General features: G+C 40.6%; 2 protein-coding genes and 1 long non-coding RNA gene across 3 annotated transcripts; 2 read left to right on the plus strand and 1 right to left on the minus strand.

The window, feature by feature from the left end:
* Nucleotides 1-6,577: 6,577 nt before the first annotated feature.
* LOC145433967 (ras-like GTP-binding protein rhoA) lies at nucleotides 6,578-16,698 on the plus strand. The gene is made up of 4 exons (XM_080311224.1): nucleotides 6,578-6,942; nucleotides 11,743-11,830; nucleotides 15,502-15,746; nucleotides 16,393-16,698. Exons 1-4 carry the CDS (start codon nucleotides 6,781-6,783, stop codon nucleotides 16,567-16,569), a joined length of 672 nt encoding a protein of 223 aa, XP_080167350.1. The 5' UTR covers nucleotides 6,578-6,780; the 3' UTR covers nucleotides 16,570-16,698.
* LOC145433970 (uncharacterized) lies at nucleotides 6,951-11,732 on the plus strand. Its single transcript, XR_013913242.1, has 3 exons — nucleotides 6,951-9,672; nucleotides 9,745-10,407; nucleotides 10,482-11,732. It is a non-coding gene; the product is annotated as an uncharacterized LOC145433970 (long non-coding RNA).
* Nucleotides 16,637-18,610, minus strand: LOC145433966 (uncharacterized). Its single transcript, XM_080311223.1, has one exon. It carries the CDS (start codon nucleotides 18,288-18,290, stop codon nucleotides 17,208-17,210), a length of 1,083 nt encoding a protein of 360 aa, XP_080167349.1. The 5' UTR covers nucleotides 18,291-18,610; the 3' UTR covers nucleotides 16,637-17,207.
* Between the last annotated feature and the right edge of the window lie 957 nt (nucleotides 18,611-19,567).

Below are 19,567 nucleotides of genomic sequence, written 5' to 3' on the forward strand. Positions count from 1 at the left end.
CTGTTACTCTTCTGGTCACGGTTGAATCAGACAACTGTAGCTTCGAAATTTGTCAGGTCATGTTGTCTTTGCTACTAAGTTCCGGCAACAGCGAATAGTCGCAGTCTGGTAATGTTTTATTGAAATCACACCTTCTCTGGCAGATATCTTAGATTTAGCGATCCAAGCAATTTTGAACGATGCGTCTGTAACGTCGCCGCCAATTTTAACAATGCCCGAAATATAGATTGCTGGGCTTGCCACCTATAGCTAGCAACGTTTTTCTAAGATCAGGCGATAGCCTATATGAAACTCTCGAAGAAACAGACGTGGTATCATTTTAAGCTTGCTTCTTTTCATCGACAAATATGACACATCGGTTTTCCATTTATATCTAAGAAAGCAAATTCATTGCCCACTTGAAGTTACAAACCCTGCCCACGCCGTTTAATTTCTCGTTCCAATTGTCCTTGTTTCTGCTCAAACTATTCGCAGTGTGTGAAACCCTCTTAAAGGTTTACTACGCAGCGGGATTCTCTTGAACCAGAGTCCAGCCGAATACCGATTCAAAACAATAACAATCTAAACTCAAGCATCTATCAAGAAACCAGAACACATCAAAGAATGAGTAATGAAACGAAACCGATACGGTTCGATAAGAGAGCCAAGTAGCTAAATTGATATGTAACAATACTGTGCCAGGAGTAATTGCGTTTATAATGAAAGATGTCGCGGGCCGCAAGATATACGTCTGCGGGCCGCGGGTTGAGAACCCCTGCTCTAGTTTGTAGTTAAATTGTATTCCTTACAACGCATACAGGGCTAACGCCAGATTACGACTTTAAAACAAAGGGATCATAGAAATATACCATATCGTCGCTATTTTAAATATTCAACCCTCCACTCTTGTACTTATGCCAATTCGATTGTTTGCGAATAAAGGTGTTAGTACAACAGAGCCCAATGTTCGGTAGGCCTGATACAACGTAATATACTGTCATGTACAGTGAACACAGGCGTGATAATGAAGTATTCGAGTAAAGAACAAGGGCTTGGATTTTGAGGTAAGATTTTGGAATGATTTGCCTGGTGCGGCCGGCGAGTAGGGCTGGGCACAATGATTCGAGTACTCGAATCTGAATCGAGTGTTAATTTTAATGATTCGAGTCGAGTAGTAAAAGACGATTTTTTCGAGTACTGAAATCATACGCTCCTCGCCACTGAAAGTTAATTTATCAACGAAAATTATAGTTTCGATACTAATTTTCGCTGTTGGAGCCTTGAAACCTTGATTGGGGGTATCGTAGCATACGAAACATATAGTACGAACCTATACGAAGGTTACTGGACGTAGCACATTTCCGAAGTCATGATAATTTCACATTATTGTCACCAAGCGGAATGAAATCGATATGGTCCGAAAAATACCAAAGTATCATTTATGAGATGGATAACAGGCATTATATTCTTTGTGGTGGCATAGACGGTACATATTGAACTTTGACGCATAACATTCTGTTATGACGTCATAATTGTTGGTACTCGATTACTCGACTCGACTCGACTCGAAGCATATTACGTGATTCAGAATCGAATCACTCAGGTACTCGATTTTGCCCAGTCCTGGCCGCGAGCGATCTAAAGGTATGAATCAAGTTGAGTTTGACACCCCTGCACTATTAGGTCAACAAAGGGTGCCTAATAAGGCAGTGACATACAAGTTTCTAACCACAGGTTGCCGACCACTGGTTTAATCAACCGATATATCGAGTGCAGAGGTGCTCGAAATTCAGTCCGCGGGCCGCGACCGGCCACTTTACTTGACCCTTTCACAAAATCTACTGTGTGCAGTTTGACCATGTTGAGATCATGATGGTTTCTATTTATTGTAAGTTTGTGTAACACTTGACGTTGTATAACTTGTGACTACAGTATCCAGTAATACCACCGATTCCCTCAAACGGAAATACATAACTAAGCGTACGAATTCAGCGGTTTCGTGAATTACGCGTTCTGATTGATTTGTGAACTTCTCATCCAATGTATTCTGTTCTGATGAATCAGATTTCAAATGCTGGAGTTTAATCAGTAAACTATATTATACCCAGGACCGTAACTGCCGCACCCCAAAACCCCCAATTGGGGGGGGGGCGAGCTCAAAGGGGGCCCAGAATTATTTCGTGAATTAGCATAAATTATAGAGTATTTTTTGAAAATTCATGCAACTTTTTCAAAAGTTTTTCGCCAAGTTTTTCAAGTCGCCAAATGTCTTGAATTTTGAGTACTCTTCCCCCAAGAAAAAATACGCAAGATTTATAGAAATGAGCATGGCGGCATTGGTCATTACCGCGCCACGATTTACCAAGACATATAAAGTTTTAGGCCATGTAACATGCGCATCCAAGAAGTGGGCCAGGACGATCGGCAGCGAGAAAACCTTGGCCGAACCGCCGGACCGCCCTTATGTTGACCGAAAACTTCGTTATATATACAAAATACAAATAGGTTTAATTGTCCATAGGCGCCTGAATGACTGGCGCCGAATATTCCTGTCTTGGCAATCTGAGCCTCACAAGACAAATGCCATCCCGCAGGGAAAAATTATATGCCAGTGAAGAAATACCAATTTGAAATCGTGTGCGTCTTTTACTGTAGTAGCCTACGTTTGGGCGATTGTATATATTTTGATATAGCAGACAGGAGGTCACTAAATAACATCGTGTTACGGAGTCATATACCAACGGGCTCTACAGTTTCCATGACACCTCACTCAACTCTGTCGGTAAATCTGTTTACGTGAGCAGAGAGGACAAGACATTGATAGCAATAGATGTGCAATTCCCTATCTTTTTGGCCGATTTTATCATGATTTATCGAAAATTTTCGCGCTTAGCGCTGGCTCACTACACAGCACGGCAAATTTCGTGGCAAAAGCGAACAACGTGATTGGGGGTAGGTTTATCACCCTATGGTAGCCCAAGAACCAAGTTTTTTTGGGGGGCCTGGCGAAGTGCTGTTTTGATCCTGCCAACGGGTATTCGCCCGAAGGTGTTTAATTATTATTGAGGGGTCCTACCTTTTCAAACACACCTATCCTGTAAATCTGATTACGTGAGCAGTGCGAGGATAAAAATAATAGCAATATATATGCAATTCCCGATCATAATGGCCTATTCAATCATGAATTATAAAAATATTTCGCGCTTCGCGCGTCTAGGCGAGTAAAGCTGGCCCAGTCAAAGGCGTCCGATGTAGATGACAAGTAGGCTATAACGGTAAACAAGGGATAGCATGAGGGGGTCTGGGGGCTTCGCCCCCAGAGGTTCGGTTCATCATCATTATGTGGGGAGCCCACGACCAACGTTTGGGGGGGGGCTGACGAAGTGCTGTTACGGCCCTGATTATACCACTAGAGCAGTGGTTCTCAACCGGGGGTCCGTGAAGCATTTTCAGGGGGTCTGCGAAGCCTCTAAATTTTTAAAATGATCGTCAACCTACTTTTTATTTATTTTAATTAGGAAAAGCATGAGCCAGTTTCGCTTCATAATTGGTCAGAATTTAGGACTCGCATCATCGAAATGGTCGTCTGAGATAAAATATCCGAATGTGCAAATTCATTTTAATTGTCAATTTGTCAACAGCCTGCTGATGCAAACCTATTGTTGTTTATAGATTTTTGTTGGGGTTTGTGGAAAAATGAAATGTTGGAGATAGCAAGGTCAAGCAAGGTGACTTCTAAAAGTTTGCAAAACATTTTGGATTTGGAGTTATCAGTCTCAGCAAATTGGTAACCATTCGTCTGAAATATAAATTCCTGAATTTTTTTCTTAATCTGCCCCAATGAAGGAATTGAAACCTCGCCACGAAATCCATTTTCTCGTGTATGATATAACCACTAAATAACTTCAATATAAGATGCTAGATAGAAATGACTAGGCTGGACGTGATATGTTCATTAAAAACTCACAACAAATGCTGTCGTCGGAGGCGTTACGCGGTAATATTACATTCGCCACCAATATATCTTTGTGGAACTGGAAATGGATTTTGGCACTCATTCATATCAAATCGAAGACGAGTATTTCCAATACAATAAATACAGCTGGAAAATTCCTTTCGAAATAATAAAAGCCTAGCCAATTTTCACATATAGTATGGAGTTATTTTCAAGAAAAGTCATTTTGTGGCTATTTCTCACTAGCCTACAATTAATATTTGCACAAGACAGATGACGGTTGCACGATAATTGAGATAATTTTGAACGAAAACTTGAGGGGGTCCGCGGGGTCTGTGACGGTCAAAAAGGGGTCCGCGAACACAAAAAGGTTGAGAACCACTGCACTACAGAGATGCCTACCATATATGCTGTCATTTGTCAGCTGAATTTCGCGCTTCCACTTTAACACTGAAGGTTTCCACCATTTTCATTTAGTTATCCTGTTCAGTGTTCACTGGTGAGGAACTGCCTCACATGCCTAATTTGACCGCACGTCACTGGACGAGTGACCATTAGTATATTATAGTGGCCACTGGTCATAGGAATGCATACTGCTGTGCTGATTCTTATCAAACAATTCACGGCGATAAATGAAAATCCAGACCAACTTTGATTGGCTAACAGTGATTTATCAAGATTTTACTCAAAACCAGTACGGAATGTTTGCCGTCCTATTTCCCGAGGTTTTCGAGGGAATTGCGGGTCGTGGAATGATCTTAGGAATTTGAAATTATAAATAGAGCACTGGCTAGTGAACGATATGACATGCACAGCAAATATCGTTACAGTGAGAGATTGAGAGGGGGAATTTAATACTGAATCATCGTTACAACACCAGTTCTTTCTCTATTCGAACATTTTCAAATCTATATAAGATGATATATATATTAACTCGAATATGAGTAAATATGTATACGACGGCTGGTAACCACTGATCTAGTGTGATTATTTTATTTGTGGTTATGTAATTGCGGGTAGATAATCCGGCGCTTCTCCGATATACCCCCGAGATCAAACATATCAAAATTTATAAACGGAAAAATAAATTCGTTTTTTTTTTCGTGTTGGCTACGGAATATTAGGTTTGGAAGTGGGTTAGGGTTATGGTTGGGAGTAGGGTATGCCAATATTAGGGTTGTGGGTGAGAGATATTAGGATTAGGGGATGACATATATTAGGGTTGTGTGAATGACGTGTACTAAGGTTGGGGGTGATAAAATCCTCGAACTAGCGTCCGAAACCCCCAACCCTAATATGTTTTATCCCCCAACCCTAACATCCGTCATCCTACAACCCTAATATCTCCCACTCACAACCCTAATATCCCTCCCCACAACCCTAATATCTCCCACTCACAACCCTAATATCCCTACCCCACAACCCTAATATCTTCGTCTCACAACCCGAATATCCCTCCCCCACAACCCTAATATCTCCCACTCACAACCCTAATATCCCTCCCCACAACCCTGATATCTCCGTCTCACAACCCAAATATCCCTCCCCATAACCCTAATATCTCCCACTCACAACCCTAGTATCCCTCCCCACAACCCTAATATCTCCCACCCAAAGCCCTAATATTGGGATACCCTAACAATAACCCTATCTATCCCAATCCTAACAAGAAAAATAATTTATTTCTCCGTTTATAAATTTTGATCTCGGGGGCATATCGAAGAAGCGCCGATAATAATCCTACCCTTGTGACGTCATCATGAATGGTACTGGTGGCTGAATTCTCGACTCGAAATCGAGACACTCAGATAGACCTATTCGTTTTTGTCCAGCCCCAGCAATATAGAAATAGCATGTAGCTTTGATGAGTCGCCGAAGACGTGTCTGAAGCATTGCCAGAACATCAGCTAGAAACTAATGAATGAACAACAGTTTCCGACTTGGTTATTTTACGTCATACCGATTATCGACCACGCAATAAGTGTAATTAGTATGTAGCGCGACCGGAAAATACATATAGAGATAAAGCTAGCCGCCACGACAAATTTGCACGCTTATAGTTTACCACAGAACTCGTGACTGCATTTGCTGGTGGAGTCATCTTCCGTAGCAAAACTGCCCTTGAAAGAGCGCAGCATATGATGCGTGTTAAGAGTTCGGCGGACCTGTGGTGACATAATGTGATTCACCACTTTCATAACAATATGTACAGATTCCATCACCAAGCAGCTAGCGAATGCGACGTATTCTGAGTAGTATTGTATATAATAGTATCACGCCAGTTAACAGTGTTATAATGTGAACGGAGAACATATATCTGATAGATGCAGATAATATTGACATCGCGTCCTAAGCCAGATAGATATATAGATAGAGGCTTCTCGTTAAATCAGCTTCATTTCCCTCGATCCAGTAAAACGTGAAGGAACGGGCAGAAACGATCACATATAGGTGATGAGCTGAACAAGTGAACAATGAACATGTCATTGTCGTTAACAAAAGCGGTCATATAAACCCGAAATAGCGAGAATCATTAGGATTTCCAATGTCAGGCATATTGAATCTCAAGCAGCGTGGGAACCTTCGCGGTCACAATGCCGGATGACACACATACTTGAACATGTAACCAATACAAAATAATAATTCTGATGTTCTTATTATTATGCAAGAAACAGGCTAATAACTATGAAGTAATCCATCGCTCTTCCCTGCATATTTTACTACATTTTGCGTGGCCGTATGGTACTTCCATATGACATCTGTGAGCTCGGAAAAAGAATTAACTGGAACATATTAGACGGCCTCAGTCTCTTGAAAGTGCTTGATAAAACATCAAGTCAAAGCAGATGCAGAACATGAGATATGAAACAAACGGTCCGTCAGCCGAAGACAGAATTGCCCGCGGAAGCGCCAGCGACTTGCCTAGGCTGAAGGTGGTCGTAGTGGGAGACGGTGGCACTGGAAAAACGTCCCTGCTGGTGGTTTTCACGGACGGCGCATTTCCTGAGGTAAGAAACTGGAATATAGTGTGCTGGTCATATCATATCTAGGACAGGCGATTAGAATGAATGCCCTACCGTACTCTTTCAATATGGTGTTAACATGAAGTTTTATCAATTTTCCCGCTGGAAATATGCTTGGCCACAAATCTTTATCCTGGCGGAAGCCTGCCATGCATTCTGCATTATACGAGAAAACCTACCTGATAGCTGATATTGGTAGTACATGGCGACGCTTGATACCGGAAATGACTTGAAAAATGACAAAGTGTCATCATTCTCGTGATAATCACTTGGTGGTGTCATCACGTAAAACTTTTACGGGCGAATGAGCAGAGGTGGTCAGTAACGAAGTACTTTTTCGAAGTGCTCAAGTAGTTTTCCTCTTCTTCTGGTACTTACTTAAGTAGATCTGATTTTCGCTACTTCTGCTTCTACTTCGTAATTTTTTTTGTGATCTACTTACTTACTTTTCGCTATTTTCAGTTTGTCAAGTAGAAGTAGTTTAATCCTCCAATCAGGAAGATAGCCTGAGGAATTTTGGGGCTGTTTTCAAGGAGTATCAACATTTAATTTTCATAAAAGTTGAGTAAAGCCCATAATTTTCGTCGCGCTCCGCGCTCAGTGGATACGGAGTAACCAGCATGATTTCACGAAAGTTTCGGTGAATATAATTTAGATAGCGGGTTGGCGTGGTTCCGTTCACACCGCAATGTCGCTCTTTGCCCATATAAAACTTTTCATCACAGTATATATATGGCTCATCATAATGTGTGAAACTGATGCTTAGCAATCTAGCATTTCCCTATCATATCGTAATCTAGCAGTTCATGACGTATGCTAATCTGGAAAAGTGGAATCTGACTTTTGTTAGTTTTAGAGCTGTTTTAGCATGCCACCATTGATACTTTCTGGACTAAAGACACATGAAGTACATTTTCCACTTTTATAATTAGTATTTATATTTCACATTCAATTCCCAGTATCATATATTTTGAGTTATAATTGATATCAGTTCTTGTGTCTGGATAAAATACATGTTGAATTATAAAAGCAAGTGTAGTAATACCTTTCATTTCCGGAAATAAAGCTACACAAAATGGCATTTTTACGATCCACCATATTTTTCATTCACGTTTTCTAATCGCGCAAAGTGTTTACTCCGTATCCAATACAACTTCTCCGTATTGTTCTTCGACTAAACTACGGGCCTTATAATATGGGGGAGTGCGCCATTACCATGATATTTTCCAAAACTTGCTGTTCGATTGAACATAGGATTAGTATCGCATTTCCATATAAATATCATCATTTTCATCCCATTATGCGGACGAATGCTTATGCTGTCGAAAATCGAATACCTCGTGATATGCATCAATATGAATTAAGCTCGACACCTTTTCGCATAGCTCAATTTGCACCTTTTGACAACCCATGCGAACGAATTACGATCGTTTTCACAACTACTTACTTACTTGTGTAGATTTAAAGTCGATCAATTCTACTTCTACTTCAAGTAGTTTTAGGTTCCTTGTGGAAGAAGTACTTGTACTTGTACTTGAGTAGATTTTTTTAGCCGCTACTTCTACTTCTACTTGAGTAGCTTTCTTGACTACTTTGACCACCTCTGCGAATGAGGTTGTAGCAAGGATGCCAACTGGCATATTGGAATGCCAAATTTCGCGATTTTGTTATTTTAAAAGACGTTTGGCATAAGACCGAAGCTTGGAATATCGTCTGGACTTGCTCATACAGATCTATATACCGCTATATTTATTTGAAATTGGTTGATAGACTAGACCAGTGATTCCCAACCGCGGCTCTGAGAGCCGCATGCCACTTCAAGGTAGCCTTTTTGCGGCTATGATTGATCTCTAAATATGCCAAAAATATAGTAGACGACAGTTGCTGTCTGTTTCCGTGAATAGTTATAGTCAATTTCTGTATATGAATACTAAAATGAGGGATATTAGTTATGTCTAAAGCGGTCCAAAAGGCCGCTTCAGAAAACCCGGAAACAGAATTCTTGCATACTAGCGTCAAACGCATGGACGAATAGCCTCGAGACAAGAATATATCCTTAGTTCTGCTTTTATGTATATAGTCTCCGTGAAGAGTAAATTTCGACACAATTCTACTAATATCAAAATAACGGCTCATAGTCAACTAGAAATTGCAATAAGTCCAATATTACTCAGCGATAATCCCCCACAAACGTGTGCCTAAAGTGCTGGAATGTATGAAGAGCTATCACATAACGACATGACATTATAGTATGTTGAAGCAATGATATGCATTTTCAGTTTATTTCAATGTATAGCACTCGCAAATCTACGTCTATCAATACTAAAATTACCGATATGGAATTTACAGAAGTCCCTGTTCATTGTGCATGCTTTTGAATTAGCTGGGTGATGAGATCCAGACGTAGGCTTAGGCTATAGCTACCTTTAAATTTTCGTCATAAGTAGCTTACTCGAGTATTCTCATGCGGCTCCATACGTACTCTGAAGTTTGAAATGAGGCCCCGACATTCAAAAAAGTTGGGAGCTACTGGACTAAAAAAATATTGATAAGATCGCGAAGATGGAACGTGTGATATAATATTGCTTTTGAGTGGAGTTGACAATGTGACCCCCAGCTTCTTATTGCCATCCACCAGAAATTGTCATTCATCATCTGATCATATATACAATATTTGTAAACATTCGACTGGCTGACAAATCATGTAGGCCCTTGGTAGGCCATGGTAGGCCATGGTAGGCCATGGTAGGCCCATGTAGGCCCATGGTAGGCCATGGTAGGCCTAAGCCTTTATCAACCGGTGCGCTGATTGATCCATGGATCAATGAATAATTGATCATTCATGTGGCATATTTGTTCTAAAGATGTCAATTGCTTCAAGATGTCACAGACGAAATGGTTGGTTAGTCTTCGGTCAATCTACGGCCAATCAAGTCTAAGGCTTGAATGATATGGCTAAATGCAACAGGTCCATGTCATTGATAGGATGTATGTCAGAAGTTCACATATCGTCGAATTCGATTACGAATTTACGATCGCAACCACAGTCAAAATCCTACATATACTCTGTTTCCATGACTGTCCCCTAATGTCATATCCTTTCACCAGTTCTATTTATACATCATCAACCTTCTTATAACCGAGTCATCAGAGTTACGCGGTATGCCGTGATTCCGCTGTCACGATTTCTTGCGTTAGCATAAAATAACGCTTTGAATACATTGTGCAGGTTGCTTGAGAATCGATCACTTTTAATGAGAATAGGCCTGTATTTGCTTAATTGTAGCACCTAAATTTAAGATTCCTAAATATGCCGCGGAGTGCATCTCAAAAATATGATTGATCTCGCTCCGCTGAGCAGTGAATTATATTCTTTCTGATCGGTATAACAATGAGTGCAATTCCGCATATCATACCATACGGCTGCTTAAATTGGTCGCCATCGAATGGGTGCGCAGTGCGCGTCTATATCACATTGACTTTTCTATATTCAGTAACAGTATATTTCTATATGCTTGATACAGAGTACTCATAGTATTGTCATTTAGTTTCTTGCATTCGTACCTCCAACAACGGATGGTTCGCAGCGTATTAAATTGAGGGTGCTGGTTAGGGTTGTTCAGAATTGACCAACTTTCAAAAAGTCGTGATATTCAGTGTATCCCATGCCTTATATCTTACAAACGTATTCTAGCTACTTTTTACTGTAATTCATCTCTTGCATTTCATCTGTGTGCGTGTTGAGCTGAAAGAAAATCGGTTGAAAATGGATGATTCTCCTATAATCTGAGTACTGCGATTTGACCCACCCCAGTAAATTCAAGAAATATTATGGTTTATGAAACTGCTATAGTTTGGGGTGATATAAATGATAAATCCTTATTTCAGAAAATATTTTGAGTTGAGGCCATCATGCTCATAACTCCCAAGACTTTGGTAGATGTAATGTTATAGCTAAGGAGAAAGTTTTAATATATTGCTTCTCGTAAGCACAGCTTGAATGTCCTCTGACCACAATTTTCTTTCCCAAACAATTCTGATTATGACAGTCCATCATAGATTTACCGAACCGAATTGGTCTATACGTCAGTGGTTCTCAAACCTTTTGTCTTCACGGACCCCTTTTATACCTTCTTGAACCCCAAATAAGTTTTAGTACAAATTTATCTCAATAATCGCGCAACCGTCATCTGTCTTGTCAAGATATTAACAGTTGGCTATAGGGATAAAATGCAATAATTTGAATTTTCATGAAAATAGCGTCATACTGTAGAAATTGTGGATACTTTTACTATTTCAAAGCGAATTCTTCTGCTGTAGTTCTTGAAACACGCGTACGTGTTTTGAAAATCCTCGTGTTCGATTTGATTTAAAGGAGATCCGAAAATACATTTCCACAAAGATAGGCGAATGCAATGTAATAATGACATGTGACGCTTCCGACGACACCTTTGGGTATGATAGCAATAGCAACAAAATTGAGAAACTGATTTTTTAATGAACATATCACGTCCAGCCTAATTTTTTCTATCCAGCAACTCATCTTGAAGTTATTCTGCAATAGTGATTATGTATATGATATCACTAGAGAAAAGGGATTCCGCGATGAGGATTCAGTCGCCTTGGTACAGATTAGGAAACAAAACTTTAGGAAATAATACATTTCAGATGTTTGTTCACTATTGTGCTGTGCTAATGTCAGTGACGCAACTGAAACGAGTTTATCTGACAAAATGATAAAACAGCGTGACATTGTGTTGAAATGAAGTCTTATATATAATTCAGGAGTACGTACCCACCGTTTTCGAGAATTATACGGCTGAAATGAAAACCAACTCAGGAAGCGTTCATCTACTACTCTGGGATACTGCAGGTATAATTACAGCCTTGAAAATTTGTATGCCGATGTATGGACACTGTGGACAGTGCACACGGACACAAATCTGCGTTTATTTAAGTTTGAGAACATTTGTTACGCCACCCGTTTCCTGCTAATGTTATTTACCAAACGTCTGTTTGCGACTATCCACCTTTATTGCAGCTCCGGAGTATTTGGAGCAATCAGTTTGTAATTGCCACACCATTTTAATTCCCGACGTGTCCTAAGATCTCTAAGAAGCGGTCAATGTCAACTATATAGGCTGTAATACTACCTTTCACAGACAGGGCTCAGATTAGATCACCTCACCTCTGTTAATAATTTTTGCCATATGAGCTACCGATTTCGCGTGTGAACAACCGAAATCGTCCAATACGGGAATTTCGCTCGGGGAAGGAGAAATTTAAAACAAAATTTGCCGTAACAAAGCCATATAACCTGGAGTGACTCGGAAGGTTTCTGGGGAATTGTGTTGCAGTTGGTGTTTGTTTACCTTCTGGCACGTCACTTCATACGGTGTTTGGAAGCGTGACCAATATCGTTTGGAATGTTATTCGTGAGAGCCCCAGGTTTCAAAGAGCCAGTCTCAGGGTTGCGCTGGAGGTCAAGATACATACTCAACTCACACATATGATTGGTGATGACTTGCGCGATTTTTTTGACATGTCAAAAAAGGTCAAAATTAGGTCAAAATTGAAACGTTAAGTCAAAAAATGTTTGCAAAGTTAAAACTTTTTTGCAACCTGCATTTCGTAAGTATCGTAGATTTCGCACTGTCGTTGAACTTATCAGCGTTTTACAGCGTGTGGCCTACTTTATAGGACTACCGTTGCAGACGGCCCGCTGTCTGCTCGTTGTGAATCATAAACATTCAAATGAAACAAATAGGTTGACATGGTGTTATGCTCAACGTACCACAATATCCAAACTGAAGCAAGACTGCGTGGGCATGGCATGCTTCTTATATCACAAAACGCATGATGAAAAATTGTGATGTAGACACCATTGCCAGAAGATTTACATTGACAATTGAATGTATTGCTCCTTTGACGAGAAAGGCTCCAGAGTCCAGACCACTGTCATAATATAGATAACTAAGGTAAACCTTAGTTATCTATAGTCATAAACAGACCAAAAATATCTTTTATCGGAGCTACATCGTAATGCAACATTCTTACGGTCGACCGTCACCATCATCAGAACACCCATTCCATACCAATGAAGAGGCCTATACATGATATAACTGTTGAACCAACGGCGATTTCAAGGGTTCCATCCACCTTACATCGTATAAGTCGACCATATTGAGTGCAAATTGTCCGTAGGCTCATACTACGCGTTTTTCGAAAGTATTTACACAATTAAGGCATAAATATACTACAGTTGAAAATTTTTTTAAAGGCATTAAACAAAAAAGTGTTTTAAAACACGATTTGTCTTAAATGCAACCCTATAGTTGTTATGCAATCTGCAATCTATCCCCGTAATATCGACGGGCTCTGTTTCAAATTTATCAGAAGGTAACTGTCTTATTATGAAAGAAGCGATGCCGCAAAATACTTTCCGGCGCTGCTTACTTTTGAAATAGCCTACTTCATTTCCTAGATTGACTTGAAGTATATCGATCTCCCTAGCTCAGAGGCGGGCAACTGTGGATTTGAGAACAGCATTGTCATACAGGCACCACCATGTCTGCTTCTCTCTGATCAATCAACACACGGTGCAATTCTTAATTAAGATTTCAAGGCGTTCGATAAGCCCGGTACCACAAGTTTACCAAAATTCCAATTCATTAGGGTTTAGCAGGTGACGAGATAGCGTGGTTGTTCAACTATGTGGCCCATTTTATCTCGATATTGAATTCATGCGGCCCGCGGCCTCCACGAAGTTTGAAAGTGGCCCCCGACCCGTTTTGAGTTGGCGACCCCTGACATAAGCGATGTCTTACAGAAGCCCAGAAGTGTACCGTGCTACAAGTCGACGGTTACGGAATCAAAAATAAGAAATATCGGCCTGGTGTAAATGACCATTGTAGTCGACAAACACCATCATGATTACCACAAATGACATTAGAGTTGAGTACATCGTAAATGCCGATAATGCTTCGATGAATTTACACGTAAGCTCCACCCTCGCTCGCTGCGCAAGTGCGCAATGGGCATATATGTGTGTGTATAATGACATACAGTCACTGAAATGTGACATATGTAAGCAAGTAGTGGGGAATCTCGGAAGACTGGGGCCGCGGGCCACACTATCATGTAAGACGGAAAACTGTCCGCGGGCCGGACAAAATCCCTTCGCGGGCCGGACAAAATCCCTTCGCGGGCTGCATCCGGCCCGCGGGCCGTATGTTGCCCGCCCCTGCCCTAGCTGAAGCTGTGTTTGATGACTTTTTCATACCTGCTAAACATGTCCATTCCCATTACACGAGATCCTCGTCTAAAGGAAACATCTACCTACCCCCACCCAATAGCAACCTAACTAAGAGATCTATCGACTACTCGGGACCTATCATCTGGAATGCATTACCACCACATATCCGTGAATTGCCCTATAATAGATTCAAAAAAGCCCTACTTGATCACCTCTTGTCACTAACACTGTTGCCCTACCTCGCCCAGACATTGCTTCATTGATCATTTGCCACCATTGTTTAATTTTTTTTCTATTTTCCTTTAACTAAACATTTCTTTACAGCCAGACTGTTCAGAGTCAAGTGTACCTGTTTGATGCTGGTGTGATCAGACTAGATGACCTTCACGGTCTTATCGATCATTCCTATCTAATACCGAATACTGTGCACGCATATTTTCTGTACCACCATCACTGCCGTTTGTTATGTATTTTGGTTCGATGAAAATAAAGACTCTATTACTTTTACTTCAGTAGCATCAGTGAATATGTGAGGACCTCGACTAACTTGTTGAATTTGGCTTTTGTGGATTGAATATAGAAGCAAGTATTTATCGTGCTGCTGCTGCTGATCGGTTAACGCTCCAAGATGAACATTACCGAGAATGGACATTACCGAGAACGGACATTACCGAGAATGGACATTACCGAGAATGGCCAATGCCAAGAATCTAGCTTAATGTAACGGACGTTGTCGAGAAATTTATACCTGAGAATTGATACCGAATGTGGCAACGCCGTGATGCACACACACGACCTGTTCATATGCATTAAATGCCTGCATTGCATATATTGCATTCTCGGTAATGTCCATTCTCGGTGGTGTCCATTTTCGGTAATGTCCATTCTCGGTATTGTCCATTCTCGGTAATGTCCATTCTCGGTATTGTCCTTCTCGGTAATAGCATTCTCGGTATTGACCGGACGCCGTCAAGAACACCTCTCTACCGAATCAGTTACATGTTTAACAGTAATTGTGTCTGTATCTGCCTTGTGCCCAATGCCCATAGTGCTATGAAAATCAAAGCGGATATCCAGTCTGGCACGGGTAAACGGTGGGAGTAAATCAGTAAATGTTAGTCCGTCGCTTCAATCAGTACCTATAAGGACTAAGAAGTAGCCTAGCTCTTGGTTGCAAAAAGGTTGGTGACCCCTGGCGTCGAGAATAGTAGCCTATCCCGACACAGGGAGCTCATTTGTGGAGGACCGATGACACTTTGATAACACTACAAAATATTAATTAATTTCAGGGCAGGAAGATTACGACCGTTTAAGACCACTTTCGTACGATCGCGCCGACGTGATTATTTTATGCTACGACGTCATGAGCGTTTCAAGTTTTGAGAACATTTCGATAAGATGGGGTCCGGAAATCAGGCATTTCTGCCCGGGAACTCCGTGTATTTTAGTCGGGTGCAAAACCGATCTGAGGCAAGACACGGAATTTGTGAGAAGCCTTGAAAGACAAGGTCGAGATCCAGTAACACCAGAAAGAGTGAGGAACTGCGATATTCTTATATTCCGTTACCTCGTATTCTTAATTCAATTTTTCATATTATTGAAAACGGTACATATAAATATATGTATGCCTACCTGTTAAAATGAGGGTACGATCAGACTAGGCGACCTGACAAGGTCATATCAATCATCCCCTGTCCAATAGCGAATGCTGTGCTTGCACTTATTGGTATTGATATTATAGTTGTGAGTTTGCTATGTGAAAATTAATGACCCTCGCATTGGTCTGTAGATTTTGTAAAGTAGAAGGTAGTTTTGACATGTTTGCATCAGCTTTTTTGAGAGGAATTATCATAAAAACTGGGCACAACAGCCCTGACAGTATATTCTAAAGTGGCAGTTATTTGTCGTGCCGTGTTGTGACTCGAATAGCTGTTAAAATCATGCGACTACTTGACCAAATCTACCGTTCGAAACTACTTACTTGAGTACTTCCCTTACCTATATCTTATGCTTCTACGAGAAGTAGTTTTTAGATGTTTTGGAAAGAAAGAATGGTAAAATTATTCCAACTTAGGTACCAGGGCTGGCTACTTCGGCCACCTTTGTAGTGATGCTGAATCATCCGATAGTCGTGCATGTGCCAAGCTTCAATACTACTGTAAAACTCTCCAACACTGCAGGGTGAAAAGATGGCGAACGATATTGGCGCCGTGGCCTTCATGGAATGCTCTGCCAGAACCATGAACAACGTTGATGAAGTCTTCATACTAGCTACAGAATTAGGAATGGATGCCGGATCACCGAATCCCAAGACGCCTGTATTTTTTACTAATTGCTCGAATTGTGCAGTACTATAAATTAACATACGTAACCATTCTGTAATTTATTTCTTTTCCCTGAACACGTACTTGAATCAAAACCCCATTCTATCAATCAATGCTCATATTTTTGTCATTTTACATGAATAAAATCGCTTTATAAATGTTTATATGTTTCATGCCGCACTCTCCATCTAAACAATTATAAGTCACACGTCAGATATGATATTATAGAGAATTCGTGCATTGAACCCTACGAAGTATCGTTGGTGATCACAATGGATAGTTGAATATGCTGCAAACATGCAAGATATCTGTCTTGTGTCAAAAAAATTAAGGATGAAAAGGTAGGCCGAGATTGTCAAGCAGCCTTACTGATAGAGCAAATATCACAATGTCTTATTCAACATTAAGCCTCGGAGCTGTGTTCTGAACACGAATGGGTCAGAAGATAATACACAGAAATACACAGAGAGCAATATAAATTGTCACCGCGCATTTCAGCAGTAATGTTAAAATTTTCGCAGACTTGAAAAAAATTGTGATAATACAAACAAACAATGAATATTCTAATAAACCCCATTACCAAACTATCCCCAAAATTAATGGGAATCCCACCACTGAACGCAGCGAGAAGAGATAAATACATTAGGGCCCGCAGTAACAATTGAAGATAACTAATCGCTTTTGGAATTGAATGGGTTACTTTTAAAATAAGTCCATTCTGCTAGAAACCAAAATGTCATGCCGCCACCTTGGAGCAAATGATACCAAGCATTGTGGTTAAACCAGACAGGAAAAGGACATTCATTTGGTGGATTATTACCGCAGTTACCAGACCATATTATTTGGACTAACCCGCCGATTAAAAGCAGCCAAGCACCAAAAGCTCTTATGGAGGAAGTCCTTATACCGCCAAAGTCCACATGTCCGGACCACTTTACATTGATAAGAGCCATGGAAAACATGTACAAAGATGTTAGAGCATTTATGAGGAACGCAGAAAACATTATTATCGTAGCTGCCGTTGCTGTCCAAATCCAACCAAACTGATCAAGATCCAATTTCGCCAGGTTGAAATCGACGCCACCTATCTTGAAATTTGTCCTTTTGGAAATAATGTTCCGGAATTCAAATATTCTTTGAAATCGATAAGCACCATGAAGTAAGACTGTGATAACAGCAAGTACAATGAGGGAATTCTTCAGATAATGGAATTTTGGGAAGGCGGGTTTCTCGTTTCCAGATTCGTTTTTGCGGACAGTGTGTTTCTTGTTCAGATGATAATCAATGGTGTATATCATAGTCAGAAATATTCCAATGCCGAATAGAGCAGCGGACAGGTTAGCAAATTGCCAAACAAGAACCCAAGGGAATAATTTTGTCAGCATCATCTCCCACAGATCCAATTGTGCGGACTCTGGTGTGTTTGATACATCCCCTTCTGACATCACTGGCTCAATAAGAGGGACGGCATGATGTAACACAGCTCCGACAGCGTTCATCACCCCACACACGAAAAACATTGATCCGAACACCAGCAAAAACTTTTTCGCCTTCGCAAAATCCTGACCCTTTGAAGATAGCAAGGAAGCTTGGAGATTAGCTTTCATTTTTGTGATTTCGCATTTTGCAGATTTATAGAGCTGAAAAGTGCACATGCAGTACACCAGGCATAATGCAAAGACTACATAGTCCGATATAATAGTCCCAGGTGATCCGTCGAGACCCCAGACGTATGATCCATAGATTTCGGCCATGATATGTATCAAATCATAGAATATTTATCTGAAATAATATTAAAATTACCACATTCAACATCCCCCCGCCATGGTTCCATCTATCTGAACATTGCTATTCACAGATTAAGTCCAAGAGTACCGTAATCAGAATGTGAACTTACAATGTAAAAACAAAAACAACAGCTGATAACCACAAGCTTACAATAGAATGAAGAAAATATGCTCTGCAATGAAGTGATTTCACCGATTACACTCAAACATGTTGGAGTATCCAGGCGCACAGGGAATTATGGCAACACATTGTTAGTTCATATGGTCATAGATTTTCTATAACATAACAGATCTGACTGCACAATAACACCACAAACCCCTGAACCTGGCTATAAAATAAGTCTAAATAATCATCTGAACAGCTAAACCATGATATGGTGATTAGTTAGGCCCCAAAACACATTTTGCAATATCGTATGGTACTGTATTCAGCCAACCCACAGGCACGAACTATAGGCCTGTATGGAATCGGTGTCCTGTGCTCACACTATGTTTTATTTTTTTAATATTTTTTATTGAATTACTTCAACTTGGAAAATAATCGCTGCTCACCTGATATATCAAGCAAAATGGCCAGCGATTCCAATCAGGACTATAGGTACCGGTAACTTTCGTATAACAATGCACAATAGCATTGCGCGCGGCCGACTGAATCATGCATTTCCCCCTATTAAGTTTAGTTATCACCGCACGCGCTACTCTCGTTACGTTTGTGAGTTATTAGCAATGAGCAAAACGGTGATGTTCTTGCGGCAACAGGGGTTAAACCCGCTCGATGAGTGACAACGCACTCTGCCAGGCTGACAGCCACCACTGCACCTGAAGCTTATGCCGCTTGCCGGCTTGCGTACAGTTCTTGCCCGTAAAGTACTGGAATGCATTGCATAATATGAAACGAAGTATTTTTCCTAACATCTTATTCTAACAGTAGCTTCGTTTGCTATTTGGCCAATTGGTTACACCTACATAGGCACTATCATAGGTGACGATGATTGATGACTAGTTGCTAATGTAAATTGTAAGCCCAAGCACGATAGCGAACATTATATAATTTTACAGGTAATAATACACCATCTAGCGTAAAGGAACTTCTGTGATTATATTTTGTCAAGAGCGATCGAATGTTTGCCTTTTTTCTGGAATTCGAAAAGGTGCAGACTTCTTTTAAAAATTTCATCAGCTTACCTAATAAAATAAGTCATGAGTAGGTATGGACGAACGCGCTGGTCTTTTTTAGTAATCAG

The sequence above is a fragment of the Botryllus schlosseri genome, chromosome 2, assembly GCF_051294905.1.
Source record: "Botryllus schlosseri isolate E-star chromosome 2, Bs_hap1, whole genome shotgun sequence".
Classification (NCBI taxonomy): Eukaryota; Metazoa; Chordata; class Ascidiacea; order Stolidobranchia; family Styelidae; genus Botryllus; species Botryllus schlosseri.

Coding starts and splice junctions, on each gene's coding strand:
- LOC145433967 (XM_080311224.1), top strand. CDS start 6,781: ATGCAGAACATGAGATATGAAACAAACGGTCCGTCAGCCGAAGACAGA. Junction 6,943..11,742: donor CGGACGGCGCATTTCCTGAG/GTAAGAAACTGG, acceptor TATATAATTCAG/GAGTACGTACCCACCGTTTT. Junction 15,747..16,392: donor ATCCAGTAACACCAGAAAGA/GTGAGGAACTGC, acceptor CCAACACTGCAG/GGTGAAAAGATGGCGAACGA.
- LOC145433966 (XM_080311223.1), bottom strand. CDS start 18,290: ATGGCCGAAATCTATGGATCATACGTCTGGGGTCTCGACGGATCACCT.